This window comes from Anastrepha obliqua, chromosome 2, assembly GCF_027943255.1.
Source record: "Anastrepha obliqua isolate idAnaObli1 chromosome 2, idAnaObli1_1.0, whole genome shotgun sequence".
In the NCBI taxonomy this organism is placed as follows: domain Eukaryota; kingdom Metazoa; phylum Arthropoda; class Insecta; order Diptera; family Tephritidae; genus Anastrepha; species Anastrepha obliqua.
In genome coordinates, this window is record NC_072893.1 from 16,769,315 (window position 1) to 16,787,410 (window position 18,096).

At 37.5% G+C, this 18,096-nt stretch overlaps 1 protein-coding gene across 1 annotated transcript; it reads left to right on the forward strand.

Moving 5' to 3' along the window:
- The first annotated feature begins 9,848 nt into the window (after positions 1 to 9,848).
- LOC129237309 (regulator of nonsense transcripts 2) lies at positions 9,849 to 16,584 on the forward strand. Its single transcript, XM_054871972.1, has 7 exons — positions 9,849 to 10,851; positions 10,914 to 11,583; positions 11,651 to 12,637; positions 12,695 to 12,848; positions 12,914 to 13,060; positions 15,459 to 16,055; positions 16,122 to 16,584. Exons 1-7 carry the CDS (start codon positions 9,936 to 9,938, stop codon positions 16,233 to 16,235), a joined length of 3,585 nt encoding a protein of 1,194 aa, XP_054727947.1. The 5' UTR covers positions 9,849 to 9,935; the 3' UTR covers positions 16,236 to 16,584.
- The last annotated feature ends 1,512 nt before the right edge of the window (positions 16,585 to 18,096 follow it).

Here is an 18,096-nt window from a genome sequence, read left to right on the forward strand (position 1 = left end):
TCTTGATGTTGTTCCACAAACGGAGGGACCTGCAGTTTTGGCCGATTCCGAACGACAGACAATTTTATTGAGGCGCTTTTTCACGGCAGTAATACACTCGAAGCTATTAGAAACAACTCTTTCTATCACAGTGGACGGCTGAATAACGTGCGTTCGCAAACGAAGCATATTTCAAGGCCAATTATCCGTGTGCAAATGCTCATCCTAGATTTTGTTCCCGTTACAATATTCAACGTTTACGTTGGAAGATTTGCTTCATTCATGGGTGCAAAGGTTCGGTGGCAAACAGCCCACGGCTGGGCCCAGCCAGGCATCGAGAACAAATGAAAATATTGAACTCTTTGTCACAATTTTGCACGACAATCACCCTTAGTCCATGCCATGCGGAAGAGAGCGGCTGTCCTGCGACTTCCAAAAACTATACGCATGCATCATTGTGGAATGATCTTAGACTTTACTCCTTCAAAAATCAAATCGTGCAAGCGCTGAAGCCTAACAATTACAATGTGTGGACAAATTTCTAGGAGTCAATGTTGGACCTATTTCGTACGGTAACCACTATCTTCTGGAGTGATGAAGCTCATTTTAATTAAAATGGATCTGTACATAAGTAAAAATTTCCGTTATTGGTCACCTAAATGACAAGCAACGTCAAAAACCACTTCACACTCCCAAAGTGACGGTTTGATGGTTTCATGGTTTCATCAAGATGGTGACACACTGTACATAGCCAGAGAGACCATGGCGATACTGTGTGATTTCTTCCCTAGTAAGCTGATATGTCGTCTCGGTGACATATCCTGGCCACCCGGATTGCGTGATCTTAGCCCTATGGACGTTTTTCTGTGGGAATACCTCGAAAGTAAGGTCTATGAGTGTCTTGCCTTTGCTAGAGCAATGCTACGAGTTTTGGATTCCGATGTCGGGAGAATGAGTAATATTCGTTCTCTAAAACTGGAGGATATTTACAGATTTGCCAAAGAAACTGGGAAATTCCCAAAGGACTGAGTACAAAGGCCAGATTCCAAGAGGATAACCGACGTAACAGTAAACATTTAGAGGAAATAATTAAAAAAAAAATCCGCATTTGCCTTCTTTGACATAAACGTTTATTATTAATACATCTACATAGTGCAGCCACATTATGGTACCTTAAAGTATTTCTTATAAAAAAACATATTGCCACAGACTGTCACATTTCTCACCGCGGAAAATTGAGATATTTTCCTTAAGACAGAACTTTATGACTTTTGAACCGGGATTCTTGGTCGTTACACATTCCAACTTTGAATTTTATGAGAGACTTTTAGGAGGCAAAAATGCACGCGAGGGTTTGCCCATTCCCTAAAAGGGCTACTGCTCTTTATACCACCTCAAAAATTAAGTGGCGAAAATGTAGTGATCAACGTCGAAGTTTTTGTTGATTAGTCGTGACAGAATATTAGCAGCTAATATTCAAGTATATAATCATCAAAAATAACAATGAAAAATAAATAAAATGTTACGGTGATGATATATATATAATTGGCGCGTACACCCTTTTCGGGTGTTTGGGCTTTGTCTTTCACCGAGATTCGAACCAACGTCCTCTCTTGCTTTCGAATGGTAATCACGCACCAACCCATTCGGCTACGGCGGCCGCTAATGATGTGATTTACCTATCGAAATTTCTCCTCCTCTTTATCCCTGATGTTGGGAGCGGAGTGCTGATATATCCAAATGAGACAATTGACACAACTTCGTCATACGGAACATTCCGTAAAGTCCAATTATATTTACTAAATTCTTCTATATCTTCCATTCTTTATATTTAGTTTATAGTTTTAAATGATTATCAAAAATTATTGCCTTCACGAACACAGCTAATGTAAAAAGGGCAACATTTGCGTCGAAACACCTTTTTATTTGAGCTTCTTATTTGCATCGAAACAGCTTCCAATTGAGACGGCCAATAAGAAACATTTCGCATAGTTGACATTTAACTTTTTAACACTTTTTTATTTTATTTTAAGTTCCATAATTGGCGAAAATAACACAATTTTAAGAAGAACCAAAATTTGTGCAACATCATCATCATTTTCACTTTGTTCTTTAAATTTTTGGTTACTGCCAAATTTTTCAGTATTAACAAATACCGTTTTGTGATAATTTGTAATAACAGTGAAAAAATGTATGTTAACGAACACACCTTATATAATTTTTTGCGCAGTCATGTCATGAATAGGAAGTTTATTTTAATAATCGAGCAGGTCCTGTAATTCACTTCCGAGTAGATTTTCACACAATTGGCAAACATTTCATTGAAATTCACTCAGAAGTGAATTACCGAATCTCGGTATAATTTAAAAGTCCGTTAAAAGGGTAAAAGATGGTTAGAAATAAAAAGGGAGGAGATATCGACAGCCAAAGGTGAATTTTATTGTACATGCATATTTTAAGAACGCATTTTATCTCAAAAACTATTCGGCATATGGTTTTGGCATTTTTGGAAAGGTAATTAATTTTTGGTGACTACCAAATTTTTCGATAGTAACAAATGCCATGGAATAACAATTACAAATTTTTATGTTAACGAATAAATTTTATCAAATTTTGTGCGCTGTGAAGAATGGGAAGATTATTTAAATAATCGAGCAGGCCCAGTGGATTTCAACACCGGCTAAAAATTCCATTGAAATTCTTTGGGAAGTGAATTACCGAATCTGGGTATAATTAAAGCATCCGTTCAAAAAAACAACAAAAAAAAAGAAACACGTAAATTGTATAGCTACGTATATATTTACGCTAATTACAACGGTACTAAAATGCGGTTAATGCGAAAATTAAAAATGGAGAAGATATCGATGGCCAAAGATCAATTGTACACATTTTAAGAACGCATTTTAAATCAAAAACCCATCGGCCAAAGGATGTTCTTTTTTCCCCCTTGTTCACTCCTCTCGGGAGTATACTTGCTTTGCGTTGGTTTCGTTAATCTATTTGAGGTCTGACAGGGCTGGTGTTTAGCCTGCCGCTATCAGTCCTAAGTGGTGGAAATGCCCACCTGTCGTTGCTTAGGAACAAGGCATTCTAATTGCTTAAAGTGCCATCTGTGTGTCACATTTTTCTACCAGAAGGATCACACAGATGGTTGAAGACTTCGCTACAGTGGTGTGTCTGCACTATCACCGCGGCTGCCACTGATACAATGTTTTTGCTTGTTTTAGCAGCCGCAATGCAAATAATGCGCTGACTTTTGTGCGGGAGTAAGGATGGCAAGAATAAGTTTTTGGGCTTGAGGAATACGTTTTTTAGAAAAGTGCGAGGGCCGTGCTTTACGTGGGATTCGAGCCGCGAGGCCAAAGTCATATACATACATCCCTACCTTTTAATGTAAATACCCTTAAAGTTTTTGTGTACGTTTTTAAGAAAGTAAAATGTAATACATAAAAATACAAAAAAATACTTAAATAAATTTTTTTCAAAATTTTCCCAATCAACCTAATTTAAGGGGTTATATGCAGTTAGAATTCTCAAAAAATTGTTTTTTATATATTTTTTTCTTAACCCATTAAATCCCAACCTTATATAAAACAATTTTTTTTTAAATGCGTTTATAAAACGTTTATTGAAATAGTGTAATTAAGCTCCTTAAAAAAAAAAACACGAAAAAAAATCAAAGAAATGCATTTTTTGGGCTGTACCCAATCGAGTACAATGGGATAATATGTATATACATTGCCTGTATATGAAAATATGGAGTATTAAATAAAAAGACACTTTCAAAGACTTCCTTGGTTATTAGTTCGGTTAACAGTATGGAAGTTTTTGAAACATTCTCTCTCCACGCAAAGGGCTACATTGCATAACTCGCAAATCCATCGAATTCTTTGGTGGCACTCCCTGCACCTCAGCTGATTCGATATCCTTTTGGGAAAATGGTTATATGAAGAACCAGCTATTGATGCCGTTGTCGATCGTTTTGAAGATATGTCCCGGATATTATAATTGCGTAAATAAAATCGCACAATTTCACGTTGGTATTGCAACAAGTCGCATTGACTCTTACTTGCCATTTTATAAAGCTTCCATGCGTTTACTACGCACGAGCTTATCATTGTGGTGAAAAGAGGCCACCACCATTTCTTTCCTCTAAACTTTATATTGGAAGTATTCAAAGCTTGGTCGTGGAGGTCAACTCCTCCCATTCCTGAGTTGTATTCCGCTATCAACTTCGGCTGATGGGCATTCACCTTGCGCCTCTCTTGTCTTGACCATCGTTTGACGGTATGTAAAGGTTCAATTCTATCAAAGTTTGTTCCCACTGTCACAACGCTATTGTCATTCCACGTCACAAAAAGTATTCCTGAGTCAGAAAACCTACAAAATTTGATACAAAACAACTATTCAAATAAATCATTATGATAAACTTACATAAAATCAAACGGGGAGACCGTTGCTTCTTTTGTAGTTCTTTGTTCGTTTTCGGAGGACATTTTTTGGTCCGCCGTTCACGAACAGTCCCAGTAGCCTTAAATCCTTGTTCTTTCAAAATTCTAAGAAGGTCATATGACGTAAAGAAGAATCGAAAAATACGATTCCAAGGTTGGAATATCATCACGCAATATATTATCCTCTTCAATGTCCTCCTCATCTGTGTCACAGTGGATATTTGGCGGTATAATAGCGAAGTCGAAGTGACTACGGTCGCTTGATTCAATATAGTCGGTGGCCGCAGAAAGGTTATGAAACCTCTTTCCGTAAAATTTTTTTACATCCATTACCAAATCTACATGAAATATGCACACAAAATATATATGAATGTTCCCACTGTACCCATGCGAGTACACTAGAATTTAAACCTACCGAAATGCACTTTTCCACAACTTTTTTCGTTTTTTTGGTATAAAGTATACAAATTATATATATTATGAATATTACAACACTGAACTTTTTCCGTGATAACTTAGATTTTGTCAAACAGAGAGCTTATTGCAAACTAAACCATGAAAAGAAGAAAAATAGCAAAGGTGCACGCAAAGACAAGTGAATAACGGATAACGGGACTCAAAAAAAAGAAGGAGAAACATATGTATTCCTTTTCAACATTGCTCTGTATTATAAAGTGGCGAGTACATTTAAAAATTTGTAAGCGATGGCTTTTGACGTCGTTTCGAAAAAGATGCTTTTTCTGTACTCAAGCGAGTACAATGGGATGGAATGGGTTAATGTACATATACATACATATGTATTTAAGAATACACACAGAAAATTTAATATCGTTCCGGTGAATATTTTCGAAGTTACACGCAAATTTGAAAAGGCGTTTTAGAGTGCTTGTAAAGAGCTTTTTTAAACTTTAAACGAGTTTTTTTTCAAAATGGTGTTTTCAAAGCCGGTGACTAACAGAACTCGAAAAGGGCTAAACCTATTAGTCTCAAATTTTAACACGAGCTTCTTAAATATATTTTTTAGTAATTAATCGAAGATTTTTTCTCACTGATAAATATTTTTTTTTTTTATAAGCAATTGAAGGCAGAAATTTTGGTCAAAAATCGATTTTTTTTTTTTGGAAAAATCGCCATTTTGCGAAAAAAATTTATTTTGCTTAATCCTTCGATTAACTACTAGATTTAACATTATATATATATATATATATAATTAGCTCTTACACCCTTTTTTGGGGGTTTGGCCGAGTTCCTCCTCCTATTTGTGCTGCGCGTCTTGATGTTGTTCCGCAAATGGAGGGCCCTACAGTTTCAAACCGACTCCGAACGGCAGATATTTTTTTTATAAGGAGCTTTTTCATGGCAGAAATACACTCGGAGATTTGCTATTGTCTGCCGTGGGGCCACCGCTATTAGAAATATATTTTCTTCATTTTGGTCTTTCCCCGAGACTCGCACCTACTACGTTCTCTCTTGCTTTCGAATGGTAGTCACGCATCCATCCATTCGGCTACGGCGGCCGCCTAGTCTCAAATTTTAACACGAGCTTTTTAAATATATATTTTTTAGTAATTCATCGAAAATTTTTTCTCACTGATAAATATTTTTTTTTATAAACAATTGAAGGCCGAAATTTTGGTCAAAAATCGATTTTTTTTGTTTTTTGGAAAACCCGTAATTTTGTCAAAAAAAAATTATTTTGCTTATTCCTTCCATTAATTACTAGATTTAACATTACTTTAACGAAATCTATTTGGTTTTTTAATTTCAGAGGATCCAGCTCAAAATATAGTGGTCACCGCAAAACGTCGTTTGTGAGAGGAGCTCTCGGAGTTCAGCTATAGCTCCTTTCCAAATAAATATTTTTACTCTTAAAATACAATTAACCCTCATTTGTACCAATGGGTCCAGCCACACCTTTTTAAACTTTGTTTCACTATTTTATATGACAGGAAGCTCTTTTATGTTTTTCTGCTTCTTGATATCCTTGGTTTGGTATTTTAGTATAGTTTTTTTCATGCAGCTAATTATAATATTTTATAGATATGTATATAATAAATTAACTTTTCCAGTGAAAAAGTCACATTGAGTACTAATGGGTCTAGCCAGACCCTTACGCGTATAACGTAGTGGCAATATACTTTTTATGCACCGGCCTACTTTATTTTCGGTTTGTGCATGGCTCTCTTTGCTAATTTGAATTTGAAATCCCGTAATACAAAATATTTTTATTTCTTCATATTGAATGTGTCATTTGAAGTCATAAATTGTTGTTTGCATTCAAGTGAAGAATAGTCGGTGTTTTCAGTGAAAGCGTGTATTTATTGCATAAAAATGAGTAAAATAGATTTTATTTATGATAACGTAGTGATCCAAATTTTTATGAGTTGGTCGCAAATGCGTTGGCCGAAGAGATTGAAAATGAGAGCGAAAATGGCGATAATGATTCTAATTTTGGTGCCTTAGACGATGAAAATGAGTCGCCACTTGAAGCTTCAGATATTGAAGCTGAATATGAAATTGAAGTCGCGGAAGATTATAGTAATTCAGAAAGCGATGAAGATTTCAATACTGATGTAAGTAACAACTTTATTGGCAAAGATGGGACAGTTTGGAGTAAGACAGTGCCTCAAAGTAGTCGCATTCGTTGCCATAATATACAATATATCATATATTATTATAAGCGAAACAAACAAGTACGGTACGGCAAAAACAAATGAATGGAACTTGAAACATCCTACTAATCTAAAAGAATGGCAAGATCTTAACGAAGCAGAGCTGAGAGGTTTTCTTGGTATTCTTATTGCAGCAGGAGTCAGCAATAACAATAATCAGGCAGCGTCAGTTTTGTGGAAAACGAACCAGATGTCAATTTTCAGAGCAACGATGTCTTACCGTCGTTTTTTGACAATATCACGTTATATACGCTTCGATGACGGGCGTACTAGATCTTTTCGCTCAGAAACTGATAAAGCAGCACCAATACGAGACATTTGGAACTTTCTAAATGAAAATCTTCAAAAGAATTTTCGACCGTATAGTGAGATAACTGTTGACGAACAACTCTTTCCTTATCGGGGAAGAACAAAATTTACACAATAGTACGGCTAAGTACGGTATAAAAGTATGGTGGGCATGTGATGCAAAAACCCATTATTCTTTGATTGGAAATATTTATACCGGAAAAGAACCCAATGAGGAGAGAGCAAAAAACCAAGGAGAAAATGAGCTTATACGTTTGGTTTCAAAATATGCAAATTCTGGGCGCACAATAGTTGCTGATAACTTCTTTTCCAGTTTTAATTTATGTAAGCGTCTAATTGGCTTGGGGCTGTCATACGTTGGAACCCTTCGAAGCAATAAAGCATGCATCCCACCCGAAATGAAAAAGCACAAGAATAGGACATTTCTTTCCTCTGAGTTTGGATTCCACAAAGACAATGTAGCCATTTGTTCATACGTTCCTAAGAAGAACAAAGCAGTGGTATTACTATCAACGTTTCATTATGACAAGGAAGTTGAAGGCGCCAAGCAAAAGCCAGCAGCAATAATGTATTACAACAAAAATAAAGTGGGTGTTGATGCCATGGACCAAATGCTAACTCGACACACTACTAAAAGGAAGACAAAGAGATGGACTCTTGCGTTTTTTTACAATATTGTAGATGTGATGGCGTTAGGAAGTTTTGTTATATGCAAAGAAAATAATAATTACACTAAATTAGACGCACGCAGAAATTTTTTATGCGATTTATCGGAAATGTTAGCACTTCCGCAAATCGAGTGCAGACGTAACAACATACATGTTATGAAGCATTCCGCTTGTCGATCTGGAATTGAAGCTATTTTGGGAGAATCTAAGGTATGCATTCAAGAATTTGTACGTAGACAATTGTATATACATATAACAAGCACATTTTACAGAAGCTGCCCAAAACCCTCACAGAAACCAAAAGCGATACCTTAGAAAAAAAACGGGATTGCAGTTTATGCCATGCTCAAGACAAACATCGCCGTAAAACCAGATTCTTCTGCCAGGAGTGTGAAGAAGCTGTTTGCCAGCAACATTCGAAATATTATTACATAAGTAAAATTTTTTGATATTTCGCTTAGTTTTCGAGTAATTTAATGTTAAAGTTCACTAATTTAGCACAAAGTTGGTGTTGCCGTACACCTGAAATAAAAACGAAGTTCGTATGCAGAGATGTTCAGTAGAAAATTCATTGTAAAACTGCAGTATTTTTTTCTGTAATTTTAAGTTGAAAATAATTTAATGGCGGAATCTTATAGAACTCGACAAAAGAAAACGAAATGAAAAATGAATGAAACTCCTTTTCGGGTGGGCGGCCTTCGGCCGTGCTTCAAAAAAATAACCCTCATCAGTCCAACTCCGGCTACGCAATCCACAGTATTTTTGCGTAGAACTGATTTCCGTGTTAAAACCATTGAACCCAAAATTAAAACGTCATATGCGTGTATGTGGTAAGGAGGCACAATAACCCCCATTCCCAACATTAACACTAAACTTAAATACTTAATTTTTGTTCATATTTTGGTTCATATTTTTGTTTCATTCGCAGGCATCCGGCAACACCATACTGTCGTCATTCCAATCTTCTTCTTACTCGCGTTTAAAATTGGAAAGACACTGCATGGACAAATGCATTTGCATTTTATTTTAATAGAAATAATTCGAATATAAGGATAAAAATAAGTAAAAACACGCGTGTGAGTGTATATTTCGTGAATTTTATTGAAGTGTTAAAAAATATATAGTGTAATAGGCAAATTATAGTGAAGTTCCAAAGGGCATTTTGAGACCTTTTTTATTAAATATCTCGAAAACTAAGCGAAATATCAAAAAATTTTACTTCTTCATTTCGTTTTCTTTTGTCGAGTTCTATAAGAATCCGTCGTCAGATTGCGGCGCCACGGAAACAGCAGAATCCCCAAATGTTACAATAAAGATAAACTGAAGTTTCCACAAAATTATGATAGATTTACTCCCACCCAGACCCATTGGGTCCAGCCAGACCCATTGGTACTCTATATGACAATTCATATGTCTGTCAAAATAAGGGTTAAAAGAGAAAATAATATGTGTACCAATTTTTAGATCGATAAATGTAAATGTTTTCTCAAAAAAAATTCTGGAAAATTCGTTGTTTCGGCCTTCTAACTGTATATCACCCCTTAAAACTAATTTCATTCCAAAGTATATTTAATTACCTATCATTTGTTCTATACATATAATAATAGCATGTAACTTAAACTATAGGCATACATTTCAAATTTTATTAATTCAAACAAATTTTCTTAGAAATCAATCCCTTCTTCCCAAAATTAATACTACGTCTGTGCACACAGCTGTTTATGTTTCAAACGTCAAATACATTTGCCAAACTAAAAAAAACAGTAAAAGCTTCGTAGTTGAAAGATTGAAAAATTTCCAACAACTTCCTGAAAAATAATTTAAAATAAGATAATCGGCGTGCAAAAGCGAAAAAAATGGTGGTTGAAAGTTCAACTAACGCCAGCGACATTAAGGCAGCCGAAGATTCGGAGGCAACCGTGCAAGCAGACCCAGAAGCTACTGTCGACGCGTCTGCCATTGAAATGGAGCGCCAAGAACGTGAAGAGCTCAATAACTTTGTAATGGAGTTGCAAACTAAAATCAAAGCCAAAGCGCAGCTACGTGCGGAAAATCTTAATTGTGAGCATCCTGGCGATGGTTTCTTTGCCAAGCTGGATTCCAGTTTGAAGCGAAATACGGCGTTTGTAAAAAAGTTGAAACAGTTTACGGCTGCTCAATTGGAGGCGTTGCTTAAAGACATGAGTGGCCTTAATTTGAGTAAATACATTTCAGAGATTTGTTCAGCACTTTCTGAGGCAAAACTCAAAATGACCGACGTGCCGGCGGTGGTAACACTCTGTTCACGTTTACACCAGACGTACGCCGACTTTGACGCACAATTTCTTGAAGCGTGGCAAAAGACGCTTTCTTTGAAAACCGGTGAAAAGATCTCGAATCCAAGTAAGTTGCGTGTAGACTTGCGATTGTTTGCCGAACTGGTGAGCTCAGGTGTGATAAGTGGCAAGCAGGGTTTGCAATTGCTTGGATCAGTGCTGATTAATGTGATCTCGCAGGACAAGGAAGATCATAGTAACTTCTCCATTATTTTGTCTTTTTGTCGACACTGTGGCGAGGAGTATGCCGGACTCGTGCCACGCAAAATGCAGAATTTGGCAGAAAAATATGGCGGAGTGGCGATTCCAAAGTCTGATTTCCTAGCGCCCGACAGGCAACAAAATCTGCGCGGTTTACTAAAGGATTACTTCAAAAACTTATGCAAGCACTTGCTGTCCGAGCAACAGGAATTGCTCAATATGACGAAGAGTATACGTCGCACAATGGAATCAAAAGGTAAGACATGCACTAGAGCGATTTGTGTTAAGAATTTTCAATTGAAAATTGCTGCAATTTAGGTGAAATCTCGAATGACAAAAAGGAAAAATGCGAGCTGATGCAAGCAAATTTTGATAAGCTGCTCTCATCTGCACAAACGCTCTCCGATTTACTTGACGAGCCATTGCCGGAACTTACAAATGAATCGGAGAACTGCAATCCGGGTACTGTCATCGAAAGTATGCTCGAAGTTGCGACAATGGGCGAACTCGATCCGTGGGGAGATGATGAAACGAAAAGTTTCTACACCGATTTACCGGATTTACGGCAATATCTGCCCAATTTTTCAGCGCCAAAAGTCGATTTAGAGCAAAATGAAGAGCCTGCAGAGATGACTGAAGAAGCGCTTGATGCTGATATTGATGTAGAGATGGATATTGATGATCCACCTTCAACAGCATCGGATCCGCCGAATGATAAGGATGCCGAGGCGGCTGCTGAACCAGCTAACGAAGAAACCGCGACGCCAGCACCCTTACCGGATAAAATTGCAAACGCACTAATGGAAGTGGGGCGCATGAGTGCGGGCCAAATTTTGCATAGCAAGCAGCATTTCGACCAGTTTTTGAATAATTTAAATAATTGTGTGAACAAGGAGCTTATAGACTCGGCGGCAATTGAATTTTTGCTAAATTTCAATACGAAAAATAATCGCAAAAAGTTGACAAAGTCAATTTTTACGGTACAAAGGTACAACAATTACAAATTCAAATGCTTTAAAATTCAGCAGCTCATTGTATATGTTTTCTCATTGCAGAACGCGTTTGGATTTGCTGCCATTCCTCTCACGTTTTGTTGCTATTGTTAATCTGTGCAATACAGACGTGGCTACCGATTTGTCGGAAATGTTACGCAAAGAATTCAAATGGCACATTCGCAAAAAGAATCAACTCAACATCGAATCGAAGATCAAAATTGTACGCTTCATTGGTGAAATGGTGAAATTTGGTTTATGCAAGAAATTCGACGCGCTCAGTTGTCTAAAGATGCTGCTGCGCGATTTCCAGCATCATCAAATCGAAATGGCTTGCGCCTTCATCGAGGTTGCAGGCGTTTATCTCTACAATTGTCGCGACTCGCGCTTGCTCACCAATGTCTTCCTCGACCAAATGATGCGTCTGAAAACCGCTACTGCTCTGGACTCACGCCATGCCGCACAGGTCGAAAGTGTCTACTATTTGGTCAAACCGCCAGACACCGTGAAGCAAGATGCTGTGGTGCGGCCAGTAATACAAGAGTATATACGTCATCTGATATTCGAAGAGTTGTGCAAACAGAATGTAGATCGTAGCCTAAAAATAATGAGACGCATTAATTGGGATGATCCGGAGGTGAGCAGCTATGCCATTAAATGTATGTCTAAGGCGTATCTGTTACGCTTTCCGCTCATACGCTGCCTCGCCGATCTGGTATCCGGTTTGAGTTCGTTTCAAGAGCGTGCGGTGACGATGGTCATCGATAATGTATTCGAGGACATACGTGCGGGTCTAGAAATACACTCACCCAAGTTGGCACAACGACGCATAGCAATGGCTAAATATCTGGGTGAATTGTACAACTACAAACTAGTAGAGTCAACGAATATCTTGAATACACTCTATTCGATTATCTCATTGGGCGTGTCAACGGAGGATGGCGTCATCTCAGAATTAGATCCGCCGGACAGTTTGTTCCGTTTGAAATTGGCTTGTGTGCTGCTCGATACGTGCGGGCAGTATTTTACCAGTTCAATGAGCCGCAAGAAGTAAGAAGAGGATTCGTAAAGTGTTTATTCTCTTAAAAAAATTTGGTAATTTTGCAGATTAGACTACTTTCTTGTGTTCTTCCAACACTATTACTGGTACAAAAAGTCGCATCCGGTTTTTAGCAAAGTAGAAAATACCTCAGATTTATTTCCTATACTAGTGGATCACATGTATCGCGATTGTTTGGCAAATGTGCGACCCAAATTGAAGGTAAATAGAAGTATTTCAATTTTCAATTGTAAGACTACAAATTTAAACTTTGATTTAATTCGCAGCTTTACAAAAGTCTCGAGCAAGCAAAAGAAGCAATTGAGAAACTAAAAGAGGAGTTATACCCGCAGCTGAAAGAAGGCATGCAAATTCAATCTGAGAGTGACAGCAATCTCGAACCAATACGCGAGGACAGCGAATTCGATGACGCTGTGAGTTTAGCGGACATACGAGGGCGGATCAATAATTCCGTGACTTTTTGTGTTTCTGACCTTTTTACTGAAAAAAAAATACTGCTCCTGTCAACAAGCATCTGTCAGTTGACTCCTGTCAAAATTTGAACGTGCTGCGTCAGTTAGTTTGTGTTTTACAGCTACTTTTACTACCCAGTAATTTGAGGAGAAAATGGAAAAAACTGAATTTCGTGTGCTTATTAAGCCGATTCACCCTTAGAAACCCACTGTTTCGACTGTTGTTTGGTCTCTGGTGTGTGGTGATGGATCCACATTTCGTCCACGGTTACAAAACGGCGCAAAAACTCCTCCATATTGCGATTAAACAACGCCAAACCTTCCTGTGAAGTTGTTACACGATTGCGTTTGTGGTCGACTGTGAATTGCTGGGTAGTCTGATAAAGGTAGCTGTAAAACAGAAACTAACTGACGCAGCACGTTCAAATTTTGACAGGAGTCAACTGACAGATGCTTGTTGACAGGAGCAGTATTTCTTTTTCAGTAAAGAGGTCAGAAATACAAAAAGTCACGGACTTATTTATCCGCCCTCGTATTAGTTTGGGGGAAAAAGAAATTCATTATTTTCTCGGTAGATGGCTGTAGTGAGCGATATTTCATAAAGCGTCGATCAAACAATTTAAAGTTTATGCTCGTTGTCAAGCTGACACTTCACACTAAAAAAATGTGTTTGCTGTTTTTAGTTTGTTCCATTCAGTTGTGAGTTACAGGGTGTTAACAATGGAAGTCAACAAAGAGCAAACTCAGCTGTTTTACAGTTGTTCATTGATAAAGGTGAAAATGCAAGGCCTGACCGTTGAAATAGTGAATGGTGTTTATGGTTCAGATACTGCAACAGCTAATTATGTGCAATTTTGGTTTCGTCTATGCCGTTCAGGTGTTTTTGATGTGAATGAATATGCCAATAATGTCGAAAATGTCGTTAAAATCACAGAAATAATCAAAGTTGACCGGCAAGTTAGTAGTCATAGCATCACTCAAGAGCTAAAGATCGACCAAAAAACAGTTTTAAACCATTTGTGCAAAAATGTTACTCAAAAATAATGGATTACTTTTTCCCCGAACTAATATTTAAAGCGAATTATTTATTTGCTTCAGTTATCAAAATGTTGGCCTATACGAATTATTTTTCATTGAGACTACTAAACTTAGTCTTGCCATAAATTCTGTGACAAATTTTACAATGCATACGGCGAGAACAAATTCGCAGAAAAAGTTCCGTTATTTTTTGTTTTTGTTCGTATGCATTGTCTACTCATGAATTATACTCAGTTACCAGATCCATGTCAAGACTCATTAGAGATGATCTCCACATGAAAGCCTTTCGTCGCTCAACTGGTCATCTTTTGACAACGCGCTTGAAGAAAATTAGACTCGACAGATGCAGGCAGGTTCTTCGGTGGCATGCGACCAATGGTCATGGAAATATTCTTTTCACAGATGAGACAATTTTCACTGTTGAAGAAGTTTTTAATAAGCAAAACGACAAAATCTATGTCGGCCCCATGACAGTCGGTTCTACGTTACCGAAACGACCCGGATTTATATCTGGCAAAGTACTGTCACTTCAGCAGCATTCCCCCTATATGTATGGGAATATATATATGCTGCTACAACAACAACAAAAACAACCAAAAAATCTATGCTAAAACTTCTAAAGACGCAAAAAATGTGGTTCCAAGGGTTCAGCGTGACCGCCATCCAGCCTCCGTAATGGTTTGGTGTGGAGTGTCTTGTAAAGTCGTTACAACTCTTCATTTCTGCGAAAAAGGAGTTAAGACCGGGAGGAAAGTGTCCCGGATGTCTTTAAGGGTGTGTCTTAAAAGGAATGGTGAAGCAGTTGAGCAGTACTCTCGTCAATGAAGAGCGTTGGATCTTCCGCAAGATTCCGCTCCAGCGCATAAGACAAAAACCACCCGGCAGTGGCTGAAAAATAATATTACTGGGTTCGTAACCGCAGAAGGTTGGCTGTCCGGAAGTCCAGAACTGCATCCATTGGACTAAAGTTTGTGGTCAGAATTGGAGAACATGGCCTGTCGAAGACCTCACAGAAAGTTGGAAAGTCTCAAACAATCTTTGGTTCAAGCAGCGACTTCAATACCCATGGAAACCGTGCGTGCTGCAATCGCTGAATAGCCTAATCTTTGAAGGCTTGTGTAAAGGCAAATGGTGACCATTTGGAATGAAAATTTTTTTTTTTAATATTTCATAAAACTAACTTCAATAAAAGTATTCAAATTTCATATCTGCAACAGACTTAACTTGTAACAGAATTTATGGCAGGACCAAGTACAGTGCAATTTTTAACTCCACATATATTGTATAAACACCCATTACATAATCTTCCATGCCCAAACAGCTCAGCGACGACTCTTCTTCCGAACGCGAGTCACGTTCGCGTGCACCCGACGCTGGTGGCGATGATGATCCAAATACTGAGGACGCCAACAACGCCAACGAGTTGGCCAACACCACTGACTGGACTGAAAATGAATTTATGCTCGAAGATTGTGAACTGCGTGCGCCTGAGAAATCCAAAGAAGACCTCGAGTTCGAGCAGATGTTTGAAAAAATGGCCGTAGATAGTTATCAGGAGCGTATCAAGGAGACTGTCAAACCGAATACGAAAGACATCCCAGTGCCGATGATGGCCAGATCGAGTAAGAAATCCTACGAACAAATAACTAACTCGAGCGGAAATCAGTCGGGTGGTGAAAAAGAGGCGGGGAAAAGTGGCGCTGCCAGCGCTAGTAGTGGTGGCGGTGCGGTACCATTTGTGCTGATGGTGCGTGGCGGCAAAGGAGGCAAACAACAATTTAAACAATTTGTTGCGCCATCCGACTCACAATTGGCCATCAACCTGAAGTTGCAGGAAGAGAAGACACGGGAGGAGAAGGAAAAGGTGAAGCGCCTAACGCTAAACATAACCGAACGTATAGAAGAAGAAGATTACCAGGTATGCGAGTGTAAATAAAGACTTTTAAGCAAATAAAAAAAAATCATTTTTCTTACCCGTAAACAGGAATCTTTAATGCAATCGCAACGCAACTTGTCTCAAAATCACTATCAACGCCCGAGTAAACCGAAGTTTCGTCATCAGAAGGGCGCGCCAGATGCCGATTTGATTTTTAATTAAACGCTGCTGCAGAGTCGTATTACAAACTTAAATGGATTTTTTTCGTATCGATATATGCAGGGTTAATTTACCGACCGCACACTGACATCGCAAACCAATGCTTTGTAGCTGGCTCGCACAAAAATTTATGGAGTTGTGATTGAAAGTGGCATAGCTGTGCAATTTGAATGAGGAAATAGTGTGCATGGTTTGCTTAGGGTCATGACCAATGGCGATGAGTTTTAATGGAGTTAAGTAAAGTAACAGCTGAAACATTTAATTACTTATGGATTAATTTAACTGTAATACAAAAAAAACCTAGTGAAAACTATAAGTAGAATAAAACAAAATGAACTTTGAATAACTAAAAGTATGAAAGTATTTTAAAATTATTTTTTATATTATTTTTTTTTAATATTTTTTATTTTATATTTAATTTTTTTTCTATTTTTTTTTTTTAATAATTTTTTTCTTTATTATTATAATTTTTTTATTATTATTATAATTTTTTTTTATTATTATTATAATTTTTTATAATTAATTTTTTTATTATTTTTTTATTTATTTTTTAGTTTTTTTATTATTTTTTTATTTTTATTTTTTAATTTTTTTAATATTTTTTTTTCTTTATTATTATTATAATTTTTTTTATTTTTTTTATTATTAATTTTTTTTATTAATTTTTTTTATAAATTTGTTTTATTGATTTTTTTCTTTATTGATTTTTTTATTCTTTTTGTATTTTAGTTTAAATTTTTTTCAAATTTTTTTTATTAATCTTTTTCTTTATTATTATTATTACTTTTTGTTTTTTAAATCCCCTCAATCTTCTCTATTATATCAACAGTGCGTGTAGATATCTTCCTGTTGGAGGTCTCATAATGGAATTAAAACGATGCTACTAGGGGATTTGTAGTGACAGTCAAGCTGCACTGAAAGCCCTTGCTAACCCACGCTGCTCTTCGAAGTTAGTCGGTGAATGTAAGACAAAACTGAACAGTGTTGCAAAACACAACAAACTTACTCTTATTTGGGTGCCTGGATATTGTGGCATTACAGGGAACGAGTTAGCTGATAAATTGGCTAATAAAGGCTCTGCAAGTATGCCACTAGGCCCTGAACCCTTTCTAGGTGTCAATTCCGCATCGATTCAACTATGAATTGACGACTTCATGAGGTCTACCCATAGAGGACGTGGGTCTGAGTTGAACTCGTGCAGAGTAGCCAAGTGCTTTGTGAAAGAACCAACCAGGAAATAGCGACCTTTCTTCTAAAACTCAGCAGAAAGGACCTGAGAGTACTGGTGGGTGTAATCACAGGGCACAACGTCTGTGGTCAGTTTATGGCTGCCATGGGGGTCGTTGGCAGCCCGATATACCTATCCTGCCTTGAGAATGACAACACTGTAGAGCATTTTCTCTGTAGCTGTTCGGCAGAATCAGGCAGAACCCAATATGTTGCGATATACTGAGTATGGATAAAGTTCATACTCTTCCTCTTTCAGATCTCTTAAGATTCATCAATGAATCGAAGAGATTTGTGGAAGAGTGACCTTATAATTTATCCGTCGTATCACCCGCCGTAGCCGAATGGGTTGGTGCGTGATTACCATTCGTAATTCACAGAGAGGTCGTTGGTTCGAATCTCGGTGAAAGCAAAATTAATAAAAAAAAAAAAACATTTTTCTAATAGCGGTCGCCCCTCGGCAGGCAATGGCAAACCTCCGAGTGTATTTCTGCCATGAAAAAGCTCCTCATAAAAATATCTGCCGTTCGGAGTCGGCTTGAAACTGTAGGTCCCTCCATTTGTGGAACAACATCAAGACGCACACCACAAATAGGAGGAGGAGCTCGGCCAAACACCTAACAGAACGTGTACGCGC